The 13573-nt window shown below is 32.5% G+C and overlaps 1 protein-coding gene across 1 annotated transcript in view; it reads left to right on the top strand.

Moving 5' to 3' along the window:
- The window catches only part of LOC138326784 (amyloid beta precursor protein binding family B member 2-like), a 99848-nt gene that overhangs the window by 19499 nt on the left and 66776 nt on the right, over positions 1–13573 (top strand). Inside the window, exon 2 of the mRNA XM_069272787.1 lies at positions 10451–10988. Coding sequence (XP_069128888.1) covers positions 10451–10988 — 538 coding nt within the window. The remainder of the gene's footprint in view (positions 1–10450; positions 10989–13573) is intronic.

Raw genomic sequence — 13573 nt, 5'->3', positions numbered from 1 at the left:
GCCAGCCCAACAAGGAGATAAAACTTTGTTCAATAATCATTTTAAACATTCATATTCTTATCCCAGACTTGTCAGAATAACTTAACATCTTTTCTTTGAATGTTTTATTTCTTTTAACAGTAAACCTGCTGTTATTCAGCCGGTCTATCAGAATATTTCTGATTTTTGATTAGAATGTGTTTGATGTAATCTGTCGTAGAATGTTACGGACTTGATTTGTGTTATGTATTGTGTCCTCTATATTGGCCAGCTATACAAAATGTTATTATATTTGTGATTACAATTTGAAAGTGGAAATTCTACCATTTAAATGCTGCCATTGAAATATTGGTTCGAGTTTCAAACATAATTTTAAGCCTTCACAAGTTTGTTAATTTTTGTATTTCGTTTCCTTTCCTCTCATATGACTTGGGGTCTGAAAAAGAAAATTAGAAATAACGAGTGTTTGTGACAAGTTAATATTGAACAACATGAAAATCACTTACTTATAAATTTGTAATTTCATGTTTTGGTTGCCTGGAACAATGTTTGAAGCCTTTGGGGATCGTCTTGGTATGATGAAAGTTTTAAAAACCGCCGACAGGTTATCACAGAACATTGATCTGTTCGGCTGGAACATCTCTGAATCGCAGCCACTAGAAATCTAATTGAATGTGTATTTGGTGACTTGATACCTGAATTCCCATAGAAACGGTTGTATTGTCGGTAAGCCTATTGCTCTTGTTCCTGATAACGTCACGTTTGTAATCATCAGGATAATGAAATAAGGACTACTAAAACTTTCTCGGGTGCCGGTTTGTCGGCCATTCTCAGAAAATTATGCAGCCATCTTTTATAAGGTAATTACCACTGAAATTTGTGATGTTGATGAAAAGTTTAAAAAATAATTAGATTATAAACTGTTTAATAAAATAATGAAATTTACTGAAAATAGAGACTCCTGGATCAGTTGGAAATGGCAAAGGAAGTAAGGCAACCTTGGCCTTAATGTTTAGTAATCTGGGTATTTTAGGGTGGACTAGATAGACCTCTACTTGGTCAAGAGTTTAGGAGCTTTAGTGGTTGACATTCACTAGGGAGTCCAACGTTCTGTCACCACTATTTCACCACTCCTTGGTAGACCTTGGTGCCATAGTGGTTTTACTGGGTGGTAAAGTGTTCTTATACTATACTGGGCCATGCTAGGCTTTTGCTTTAGGTTACTGTCTGGCATTTTTTCTTCCTCCAAAGTCCTTAAATGACCTTAGCAGTTAATGGAGATAAAACCAAACATAAAAGACTGCACACGATCAGCCATGCATGGTCACCAGTAGAGACAAGTTCCTTCAATAGTTCAGTGTGTGCAAAAAGCAAGAACTGCAGAAGAGCCATCTTGCCTGTTTTTCATCACATCAGAGAAATATGATCTGTTGAAGGTCTGTCTGGGCTGACTTCCTCTCTGTCCGTTGTGGTAAATAATGTGGCTTAGCTCGCCTGTCAGGTTTTCTCTCCATCACTTCCTAAAACACTTTCTGTGATTCAAGTTTTTGTGGACGAACCACTTTATGACGATATCACCTGGCAGTGGTTGTCATGGCAGGGTTTGATATTGCAGTGCAACACTTTGATAAAGATTGTTAGCTGTTACCTAATCCCATTTAATAACACTTGGTCGTGATTATGTGGATATATAAGACAATCTATTTTAGGTAACACATTTCTAGCCGAGTGTTTGTATCTGTTGATTACTAAAGGATCAGACCAGGTGATTAATTAAATAACAGTATAAAATCATCTCTTTAGCTGTCCACTGCCACGGAAACAAGGAATTCTATTGTAAGGAATCTCAATTAACTCAAGATAGTAATAACAGATGTTCATTGTCATTCTGATTCAGAACCATGATAATACATTACTGTCTTTTACCATTGAACTTGGAGTTGGGTCATTTATGTAACCTTTGACCCTTGGCCTTCCTTGTTCGTCGTTCACTCTTGAACCTCTTCATTGGTGATTTGGATTTATAAGACTTTGACCTTTGATTTCGTTCTCATTGCTTAATGATTGGTCACCTTGGTCTATTCATTGATTGTTTTTGAAATAATTGTTGCCTTTAGCAATGTTGGCTTTGATTTTAGACATTTTTCGTACAACCATTGTTGTATGTCGGCCATTATGTTAACCTTTTTTGGTTAATTTTGTGTTTTCAGAAGGAGAAGTAATTAAGATCTAGCATTTGTATACATGAATAATCTTAATTCATAAAAAGAAAATATTCAGAATCTGAATGAAATTGTTGATGCCTTAGCTGTCATGTTAGAGTGAGAACTATTATGGGATATTGTACATATCTATATATTTCATAATTGAGTTATTTATGATTAATTCGATTTTGTTCATTAATAATTAGCTATCAGTTTGGACCTTTGTGATGTTGCGATTGTGTTTCTCGATCATCAATCAAAAAAAAAAAGTACGCCCACAAAGTGAGTATGGTGAAAGTGTTACCAGGAAATATAAACCAGTTCTAGACAAGGTGTGTTGTGATTTCCGTAAACCTCCATCCCTACTTGTCGTAAACTCTCTATAGTTCCTTCTGGCAATCAGTTTTACAATAAACTTTGTTCTCTAATTAAACGCTGTTGTTTATGGAGGTTTAGATATTTTACTAATTAAACGCTGTTGTTTGTGGAGGTTTAGATTATATACTAATTAAACGCTGTTGTTTGTGGAGGTTTAGATTATATACTAATTAAACGCTGTTGTTTGTGGAGGTTTAGATTATATACTAATTAAACGATGTTGTTTGTGGAGGTTTAGATTATATACTAGTTATATACTAATTAAACGCTGTTGTTTGTGGAGGTTTAGATTATATACTAATTAAACGCTGTTGTTTGTGGAGGTTTAGATTATATACTAATTAAACGCTGTTGTTTGTGGAGGTTTAGATTATATACTAATTAAACGCTGTTGTTTGTGGAGGTTTAGATTATATACTAATTAAACGCTGTTGTTTGTGGAGGTTTAGATTATATACTAATTAAACCTCTGTTGTTTGTGGAGGTTTAGATTATATACTAATTAAACGCTGTTGTTTGTGGAGGTTTAGATTATATACTAATTAAACGCTGTTGTTTGTGGAGGAGTTTAGATTATTTACTAATTAAACGCTGTTGTTTGTGGAGGTTTAGATTATATACTAATTAAACGCTGTTGTTTGTGGAGGTTTAGATTATATACTAATTAAACGCTGTTGTTTGTGGAGGTTTAGATTATATACTAATTAAACGCTGTTGTTTGTGGAGGTTTAGATTATATACTAATTAAACACTGTTGTTTGTGGAGGTTTAGATTATATACTAATTAAACGCTGTTGTTTGTGGAGGTTTAGATTATATACTAATTAAACGCTGTTGTTTGTGGAGGTTTAGATTATATACTAATTAAACGATGTTGTTTGTGGAGGTTTAGATTATATACTAATTAAACGCTGTTTGTTTGTGGAGGTTTAGATTATATACTAATTAAACGCTGTTGTTTGTGGAGGTTTAGATTATATACTAATTAAACGCTGTTGTTTGTGGAGGTTTAGATTATATACTAATTAAACGCTGTTGTTTGTGGAGGTTTAGATTATATACTAATTAAACGCTGTTGTTTGTGGAGGTTTAGATTATATACTAATTAAACGCTGTTGTTTGTGGAGGTTTAGATTATATACTAATTAAACGCTGTTGTTTGTGGAGGTTTAGATTATATACTAATTAAACGATGTTGTTTGTGGAGGTTTAGATTATATACTAATTAAACGATGTTGTTTGTTAAAAAGTGTTGTGGGAGGTTTAGATTATATACTAATTAAACGATGTTGTTTGTGGAGGTTTAGATTATTATACTAATTAAACGCTGTTGTTTGTGGAGGTTTAGATTATATACTAATTAAACTGTTGTTGTGGAGGTTTATATTTACTAATTAAACGCTGTTGTTTGTGGAGGTTTAGATTATATACTAATTAAACGCTGTTGTTTGTGGAGGTTTAGATTATATACTAATTAAACGCTGTTGTTTGTGGAGGTTTAGATTATATACTAATTAAACGCTGTTGTTTGTGGAGGTTTAGATTATATACTAATTAAACGCTGTTGTTTGTGGAGGTTTAGATTATATACTAATTAAACGCTGTTGTTTGTGGAGGTTTAGATTATATACTAATTAAACGCTGTTGTTTGTGGAGGTTTAGATTATATACTAATTAAACGCTGTTGTTTGTGGAGGTTTAGATTATATACTAATTAAACACTGTTGTTTGTGGAGGTTTAGATTATATACTAATTAAACACTGTTGTTTGTGGAGGTTTAGATTATATACTAATTAAACGCTGTTGTTTGTGGAGGTTTAGATTATATACTAATTAAACGCTGTTGTTTGTGGAGGTTTAGATTATATACTAATTAAACACTAGATTATATACTAATTAAACGCTGTTGTTTGTGGAGGTTTAGATTATTTACTAATTAAACGCTGTTGTTTGTGGAGGTTTAGATTATATACTAATTAAACGCTGTTGTTTGTGGAGGTTTAGATTATATACTAATTAAACGCTGTTGTTTGTGGAGGTTTAGATTATATACTAATTAAACGCTGTTGTTTGTGGAGGTTTAGATTATATACTAATTAAACACTGTTGTTTGTGGAGGTTTAGATTATATACTAATTAAACGATGTTGTTTGTGGAGGTTTAGATTATATACTAATTAAACGCTGTTGTTTGTGGAGGTTTAGATTATATACTAATTAAACGCTGTTGTTTGTGGAGGTTTAGATTATATACTAATTAAACGTGTTGTTTGTGGAGGTTTAGATTATTACTAATTAAACGAGTTGTTTGTGGAGGTTATTATACTAATTAAACGCTGTTGTTTGTGGAGGTTTAGATTATATACTAATTAAACGCTGTTGTTTGTGGAGGTTTAGATTATATACTAATTAAACGCTGTTGTTTGTGGAGGTTTAGATTATATACTAATTAAACGCTGTTGTTTGTGGAGGTTTAGATTATATACTAATTAAACGCTGTTGTTTGTGGAGGTTTAGATTATATACTAATTAAACGCTGTTGTTTGTGGAGGTTTAGATTATATACTAATTAAACACTGTTGTTTGTGGAGGTTTAGATTATATACTAATTTAAACGCTGTTGTTTGTGGAGGTTTAGATTATTTACTAATTAAACGCTGTTGTTTGTGGAGGTTTAGATTATATACTAATTAAACGCTGTTGTTTGTGGAGGTTAGATTATATACTAATTAAACGCTGTTGTTTGTGGAGGTTAGATTATATACTAATTAAACGCTGTTGTTTGTGGAGGTTTAGATTATATACTAATTAAACGCTGTTGTTTGTGGAGGTTAGATTATATACTAATTAAACGCTGTTGTTTGTGGAGGTTTAGATTATATACTAATTAAACGCTGTTGTTTGTGGAGGTTTAGATTATATACTAATTAAACGCTGTTGTTTGTGGAGGTTTAGATTATATACTATATTAAACGCTGTTGTTTGTGGAGGTTTGATTATATACTAATTAAACGCTGTTGTTTGTGGAGGTTTAGATTATTACTAATTAAACGCTGTTGTTTGTGGAGGTTAGATTATAACTACGCTGTTGTTTGTGGAGGTTAGATTATATACTAATTAAACGCTGTTGTTTGTGGAGGTTTAGATTATATACTAATTAAACGCTGTTGTTTGTGGAGGTTATAGATTAATATACTAATTAAACGTGTTGTTTGTGGAGGTTTAGATTATATACTAATTAAACGCTGTTGTTTGTTAGATTATTACATAAACTGTTGTTTGTAGGTTTAGATTATATACTAATTAAACGCTGTTGTTTGTGGAGGTTTAGATTATATACTAATTAAACGCTGTTGTTTGTGGAGGTTAGATTATATACTAATTAAACGCTGTTGTTTGTGGAGGTTTAGATTATATACTAATTAAACGCTGTTGTTTTTGGAGGTTTAGATTATATACTAATTAAACGATGTTGTTTGTGGAGGTTTAGATTTCTGTGAGAAACACAATAAGATTTGCTCACTAGCTGGTGTTCCTATGGTGGAATTTGCTCCTGCAGTGTTGATGAGGAGGTTAAGTCGGTGATAGATTGTGAGGATGAAATCCTATTAATTAGAGCTATAGTCGTTACTCCTAAAGGACTTCCCCGCCTGTCTCTTGGCTGTTGATCCCATTAGGTGATGTGTTTTCATCATCAGCGATATGTTTTCTAATGACATCAGGTCATTAAATCTCAACAGGCAATTAACACCACTCATTAATTAAGGGTTTTGTGTTTCATTTCCTAGAGATTCATTTAAGAAAGAATAATGACAGTTTTACCCCTTTAATACATGGTAATCAGACTGTAGTGAATTTGTACAGTTTCATCAAGCATGGCAGCTGGATATTTACAAGATTTATTTTTATTTTCTTGAAAGGAATTGTTGCTTTCTGAATAAGTCTAATTTTATAGACACATAGTTTGGACATTTTATATGTCAGTTATGTCTTTGAGATATTTTCATCATAGATTTATTATTCCGAGAAAGAAGGGAAAGCTAGACCTATTTATCATATTGAATATTTATTGTTACTCATTAACATGGGTGACTTGAAGCCCTGTGTAGGAGTAATGGAAATATTTGTCAGTGGTTTTTTTCTGACTATAAAACAAGATTTATTGTCTTTGAATTGGGATGAAATTATAGTAGTCGTGATTTCAAACATTTCATTTGCTAAAATTTGAAAATTTAGAGCTGAACATTTATTTATAAAATAGTTTAAAATTATTTGAGTAATCAATTTTGCTGAAATTGAAGAACTTTTCAGTGCAGTGTTATAGATTTTGCTGGAATTGAAGAACTTTTCTGTGTAATGTTGAATTTTTGCTGGAATCGAAGTTCTCAATGTAGTGTTGTAGATTTTGAGCCAATCCTAGAAATACCTTGCTACATGTCAAGCATTCCAGCTGTGCCCCCAAGTACAATTCTAGTCAAACATAAAACACCATGACAAAATGGTTGGAAATACTTAATGTCTGACTGCTTCAAGTGTGTCATTTTATGGCAGTCACCCCTGGGATTTTACAATGGCACATTCTAGTCAATGATCTAGTCTAGTCTATTAAAGTATAGAGGAGTTGCAGGTGTGATTTGCTCACCATGGGTCGGATCTTTTCAGTGTCTGCTGGCTTATTCAGATTTCAGGAGCCGAGTCCAGAACACATTTTATTGATACTTAAGTATGTTATTGTGAGTTGAAGTATTCGAAGGATCGAGATATGACCAATATGCTGTTGTTTGTAACTCAGCCAACACACACTTAATGCTAGCCTTCCACATGTAAGAGGTTAACTCCAATTCATTTTAAAAGGAATATAAATCGCATATGGATTTTTTTTTTTTTTTCGAATTTTTACATCATCCACCAGCCAGAGATATAATTATCCAGTACTTAATATCGTAATATTGGAAATCAAATTCACGATTTTCATTTTAGGAAATATGTTAGTCATTGCCTCTATATTATGAATAGAGCAATATATTTCATAGTAAAGATATGTCGCTAAGCATTTTTAACATTGAAAATCAAAGACGTTTTGAAAGAATATTGATTATCAACTTAGTTTGAAAAGATGGACAATAGTCATGGTTAGTGCTGTTGTATTTTATAAAGAAAATTTATATTTGGTTTCAAATTAATTTTTAATAGGGCAAAAAAAAAATAGAAAATGTTTGCGACTTGTGAGAATTTGTATAACAAACCTTGTAATCGTCCTGACTCCACAGTTTTATACTTTGTTGAGAACAGTAGAAGAATCAACAGACAAAATAACATAGTAGCTAGGAATTAGATTGTCACTGACGATAATTCGGTTACGACGCTCCGTTAGCCTGCATCCATTGTGTTGGATGTAGATGCTGGTATGTTGTTGTCAAGAGCCAGAATAATATTTAATTACAAAAGTTCAGCAAACAAACACACATCATCAGTAACTTTGGCTGTCGCCATATTCCTCTAGTAATGTCACCATCACTATAATGTATATTGTATTTAGTGTTGAATATCTCTAGTAATGTCACTATCACTATAATGTATATTGTATATAGTGTTAAATTCCTCTAGTAATGTCACCATCACTATAATGTATCTTGTATATAGTGTTGAATATCTCTAGTAATGTCACCATCACTATAATGTATCTTGTATATAGTGTTAAATTCCTCTAGTAATGTCACCATCACTATAATGTATCTTGTATATAGTGTTGAATATCTCTAGTAATGTCACCATCACTATAATGTATATTGTATATAGTGTTGAATATCTCTAGTAATGTCACCATCACTATAATGTATATTGTATATAGTGTTGAATTCCTCTAGTAATGTCACCATCACTATAATGTATCTTGTATATAGTGTTGAATTCCTCTAGTAATGTCACCATCACTACTATAATGTATCTTGTATATAGTGTTGAATTCCTCTAGTAATGTCACCATCACTATAATGTATCTTGTATATAGTGTTGAATTCCTCTAGTAATGTCACCATCACTATAATGTATCTTGTATATAGTGTTGAATTCCTCTAGTAATGTCACCATCACTATAATGTATCTTGTATATAGTGTTGAATTCCTCTAGTAATGTCACCATCACTATAATGTATCTTGTATATAGTGTTGAATTCCTCTAGTAATGTCACCATCACTATAATGTATCTTGTATATAGTGTTGAATTCCTCTAGTAATGTCACCATCACTATAATGTATATTGTATATAGTGTTGAATTCCTCTAGTAATGTCACCATCACTATAATGTATCTTGTATATAGTGTTGAATTCCTCTAGTAATGTCACCATCACTATAATGTATCTTGTATATAGTGTTGAATTCCTCTAGTAATGTCACCATCACTATAATGTATCTTGTATATAGTGTTGAATTCCTCTAGTAATGTCACCATCACTATAATGTATCTTGTATATAGTGTTGAATTCCTCTAGTAATGTCACCATCACTATAATGTATCTTGTATATAGTGTTGAATTCCTCTAGTAATGTCACCATCACTATAATGTATCTTGTATATAGTGTTGAATTCCTCTAGTAATGTCACCATCACTATAATGTATCTTGTATATAGTGTTGAATTCCTCTAGTAATGTCACCATCACTATAATGTATCTTGTATATAGTGTTGAATTCCTCTAGTAATGTCACCATCACTATAATGTATCTTGTATATAGTGTTGAATTCCTCTAGTAATGTCACCATCACTATAATGTATCTTGTATATAGTGTTGAATTCCTCTAGTAATGTCACCATCACTATAATGTATCTTGTATATAGTGTTGAATTCCTCTAGTAATGTCACCATCACTATAATGTATCTTGTATATAGTGTTGAATTCCTCTAGTAATGTCACCATCACTATAATGTATCTTGTATATAGTGTTGAATTCCTCTAGTAATGTCACCATCACTATAATGTATCTTGTATATAGTGTTGAATTCCTCTAGTAATGTCACCATCACTATAATGTATCTTGTATATAGTGTTGAATATCTCTAGTAATGTCACCATCACTATAATGTATCTTGTATATAGTGTTAAATTCCTCTAGTAATGTCACCATCACTATAATGTATCTTGTATATAGTGTTGAATTCCTCTAGTAATGTCACCATCACTATAATGTATCTTGTATATAGTGTTGAATTCCTCTAGTAATGTCACCATCACTATAATGTATCTTGTATATAGTGTTGAATTCCTCTAGTAATGTCACCATCACTATAATGTATCTTGTATATAGTGTTGAATTCCTCTAGTAATGTCACCATCACTATAATGTATCTTGTATATAGTGTTGAATTCCTCTAGTAATGTCACCATCACTATAATGTATCTTGTATATAGTGTTGAATTCCTCTAGTAATGTCACCATCACTATAATGTATCTTGTATATAGTGTTGAATTCCTCTAGTAATGTCACCATCACTATAATGTATCTTGTATATAGTGTTGAATTCCTCTAGTAATGTCACCATCACTATAATGTATCTTGTATATAGTGTTGAATTCAGGCTACCATCCATAATGTAACCCTTCTATATCCTAATAATACAGATTGACGCCTTAATTAATACCCTTTACATGGTTTAGAGCTTCAAAGACAGCACAAATAGCCGTAAAATATAGATGTAATTTACAGTTTACTTCACCGATTCTAAAAAAAAGATAAGGTCAATTTATTTTATTTTACATTTCATTGCATTAAACTGAATAATTAATTGTCCCCTTTGTTTGTCAGATGCTTGTCCTATGTACAAACATGACAAATATCTATATGATATGATGTTCTAATGTTGTAAAATGTTTGTATATTTTCAGATTCCGAAAACACCTATCTTAGTTTTGCCAACCCGAATTACCAGTTTGAGGACCGTATGAACTCCAACATGAAGAAGACGTCGAGTGAGGACAGGGATCCCAGTATCTACGACGACGTCGATGACATCAGTACATTATCCCTGCTCGATCAGAAATCAAACAAAAATGGAACGACGACCAATAAAAACTATACCCCGGAGAAGAAACGTCTCCTTTCTGATTCTTCTAGTGAAAACCTGAGCTCTTCAGAAGGGGAGGAAGATTTGTCTAGTGATGAAGACAATGAAAATGAGTACATCACCATGTACGAAACTAAAAAGCTGACTGAAGATTTGAACCGAGCAAACGAAAAGGACTCGGCTCAGAAGGAGGCCAATGATCAGACTGGGAAGAAGAACCGAGGATTTCTGGGATACTATAGCATGTTGGAGTCAAAGGCTCGGGAAAAGCATGTGAACAATATTCTCAGTCCTGATACGGAAGATGAACCGGAGAGTGCCATGACAACTCCGAGCGTGGAGAACCTTCGCAAACTCAAGTAAGTTTTACTAAATAAGTCTCTGGAATTGTTTGTGGAAGGGTGGAAATTAAGCATAAGTAAGTCCAACTAAATAAGTCTCTGGAATTGTTTGTGGAATGGTGGAAATTAAATGTAAGTAAGTCCAACTAAATAAGTCTCTGGAATTGCTTGTGGAATGGTGGAAATTAAACTTAAGTAAGTCCAACTAAATACGCTCTGGAATTGCTTGTGGAATGGTGGAAATTAAATGTAAGTAAGTCCAACTAAATAAGTCTCTGGAATTGTTTATGGAAAGGTGGAAATTAAACTTAAGTAAGTCCAACTAAATAAGTCTCTGGATTTGTTTATGGAAAGGTGGAAGTCCAACTAAATAAGACTCTGGAATTGTTTGTGGATGGGTGGAAGTCCAACTTAATAAGTCTCTTGTTTGTGGAAGGGTGAAAATTGAGCAGGAAAAAACCATCATCCTGTTCCAGTATCACTCACTCTCTATTGGTTTTTTAAAGGTAGCATTGACTTCATTAAGAATGCAATAAAAACCTATTTACTGTCCTTGCTTCTCAGAATTTTGAAGTGCTATGTACCATTTTGATACTGTTCTAAGAAGGGAATGCAGATCGTATGACCAAGCTCATATTGCTATGATTTATAGATAACAAATTGACAGATCGCTGGCTGTCAAACAAACTGTCAAGGTAACGCATGTGACTTTGCATTTTGTATGCTACAACATTGAATGAGTACACATGTGTTTGGGAGCACAAGGCATGGTTATATATACCGAAATAAAGCATGCTTTTATGATGCTTTTAGTGACATTTTTTAGTACTTTTTCTAAAAAGTACAAAAAAAGCATGCTCTTTTAGTACTTTTTCCGGACACACCATCAGGGGCAGAGTACTTTTTTTGTACTTTTTTTGGACTCTGAAATTTTGCAGAGTACTTTTTTTGTACTTTTTTTGGGACTCTGAAATTTTGCAGAGTACTTTTTTTGTACTTTTCTGGACTTAAACATTCTGCAGAGTACTTTTTTTGTACTTTTCTGGGACTTAGTCATTTTGCAGAGTACTTTTTTTGTACTTTTCTGGGACATACAGTCATTTTGCAGAGTACTTTTTTTGTACTTTTCTTGGACTTAGAATTATTCACATGGTATGAGAAATGTTCAGAGTACTTTTTTTGTACTTTTTTTGGACTTAGAATTTTTCAAAGGATGAATGGGAAATGTTCAGAGTACTTTTTTTGTACTTTTTTGGGACTTAGAATTTTTCATAAGGCATCACCATTTCAGTGTACTTTTATTTTGATTTTTTTTTCTACTCCAATTTTTTTAGGGGGAGTTTTTTTAAAACAAAATTATATATTTAATTAAAAATTGTTTACAACTGAACATTAGAAAGAAATATAATTCAACTACCGGTAATTAAGGCTGTTTATTTAATAAGTGAATGTTGCAGATGACGTTTTGAATAATTTTACATTCTTAATGCTAAGTTTTTATTTCTCATTTCCTTTACCATAAATGTTTAAATTATTTCTAATCACTTAAGTGTTCACCTTAAAATATTGTTGAAATGTGTTTATATAAGTGTTCACCTTAAAATATTATTGAAATGTGTTTCCAATTCCCCTTTCTCTCTAAATGAGTTAAAATGTAGTAGTATACACTAGGCCCATGTACATATATGTTACATAAAACCAATGCTCTATGTGATCAGTATAATTAGAGTCTTAATTATCGATCAGTCACGTGCACAATGACACACAAATCGCCTGTCTCTGACCAGTGGTTTCACACACAATAAACGATTTACAAACCAGGTAAACAAGCCAACACATGTACATTAGTCGTTCTGACACGGAACTAACAAAAAACTCTCCCCCTGGGTCAGACTCATGGTCCCATACGATATTAAATAGTTTGTGAAAGTTTTTCCATCCTCATATAATGCATTATATATGGTTTCAGTATAAAATCTCATAACAAACTAACAAAACAAATAGGACATGCCGGGGATTACGCCGTTGCACACACTGTTGACGTAAATATGCTATCGGTCTGATTTATATTTAAAAGGAAAATACAAGCTATCATAGATGAATTTGTCAATGGAATTTTATCCATCTCATTTGTTTACACCGACTCGGGACATCACAGTTGGCTAACCAACAAAACACTCACGCGACGGGCTCATGCTTACGTAGGCCTGGATGTTTCTGGTCAGACACAAGGTCTTATACGATGATAAATAGCTTGTGACTATATAATCTTTCCAGCATCACAAAATAATGAAATTGATACTTTAAAAAAGTTCTCCAAAACCATGCCAAAAACAAGGGTTCTGTTTATCTTTTTTAAAATCTCGATCTTTTCACGACATGCGGAAAATGGTTCTTATTTCAATAACTCCTTTGTTGTCGTGATTGATTATTAAATTGGTTTACCTACCTCGTCGTCAAAAGGTGGATTTATTAATATAATAGTTCGCATATTTCTTTGTCTCTTGATAAATTATATAAAACTATTCAACAAAAAATTAGGAATTAAGAGGTTTGGTTTAGGACGTTAGGATCGTACAACATTTCTTTTGAATCTACGTAAG

The sequence above is a fragment of the Argopecten irradians genome, chromosome 7 (assembly GCF_041381155.1).
Source record: "Argopecten irradians isolate NY chromosome 7, Ai_NY, whole genome shotgun sequence".
In the NCBI taxonomy this organism is placed as follows: Eukaryota; Metazoa; Mollusca; class Bivalvia; order Pectinida; family Pectinidae; genus Argopecten; species Argopecten irradians.
This window is presented reverse-complemented; position numbering and strand designations above follow the sequence as displayed.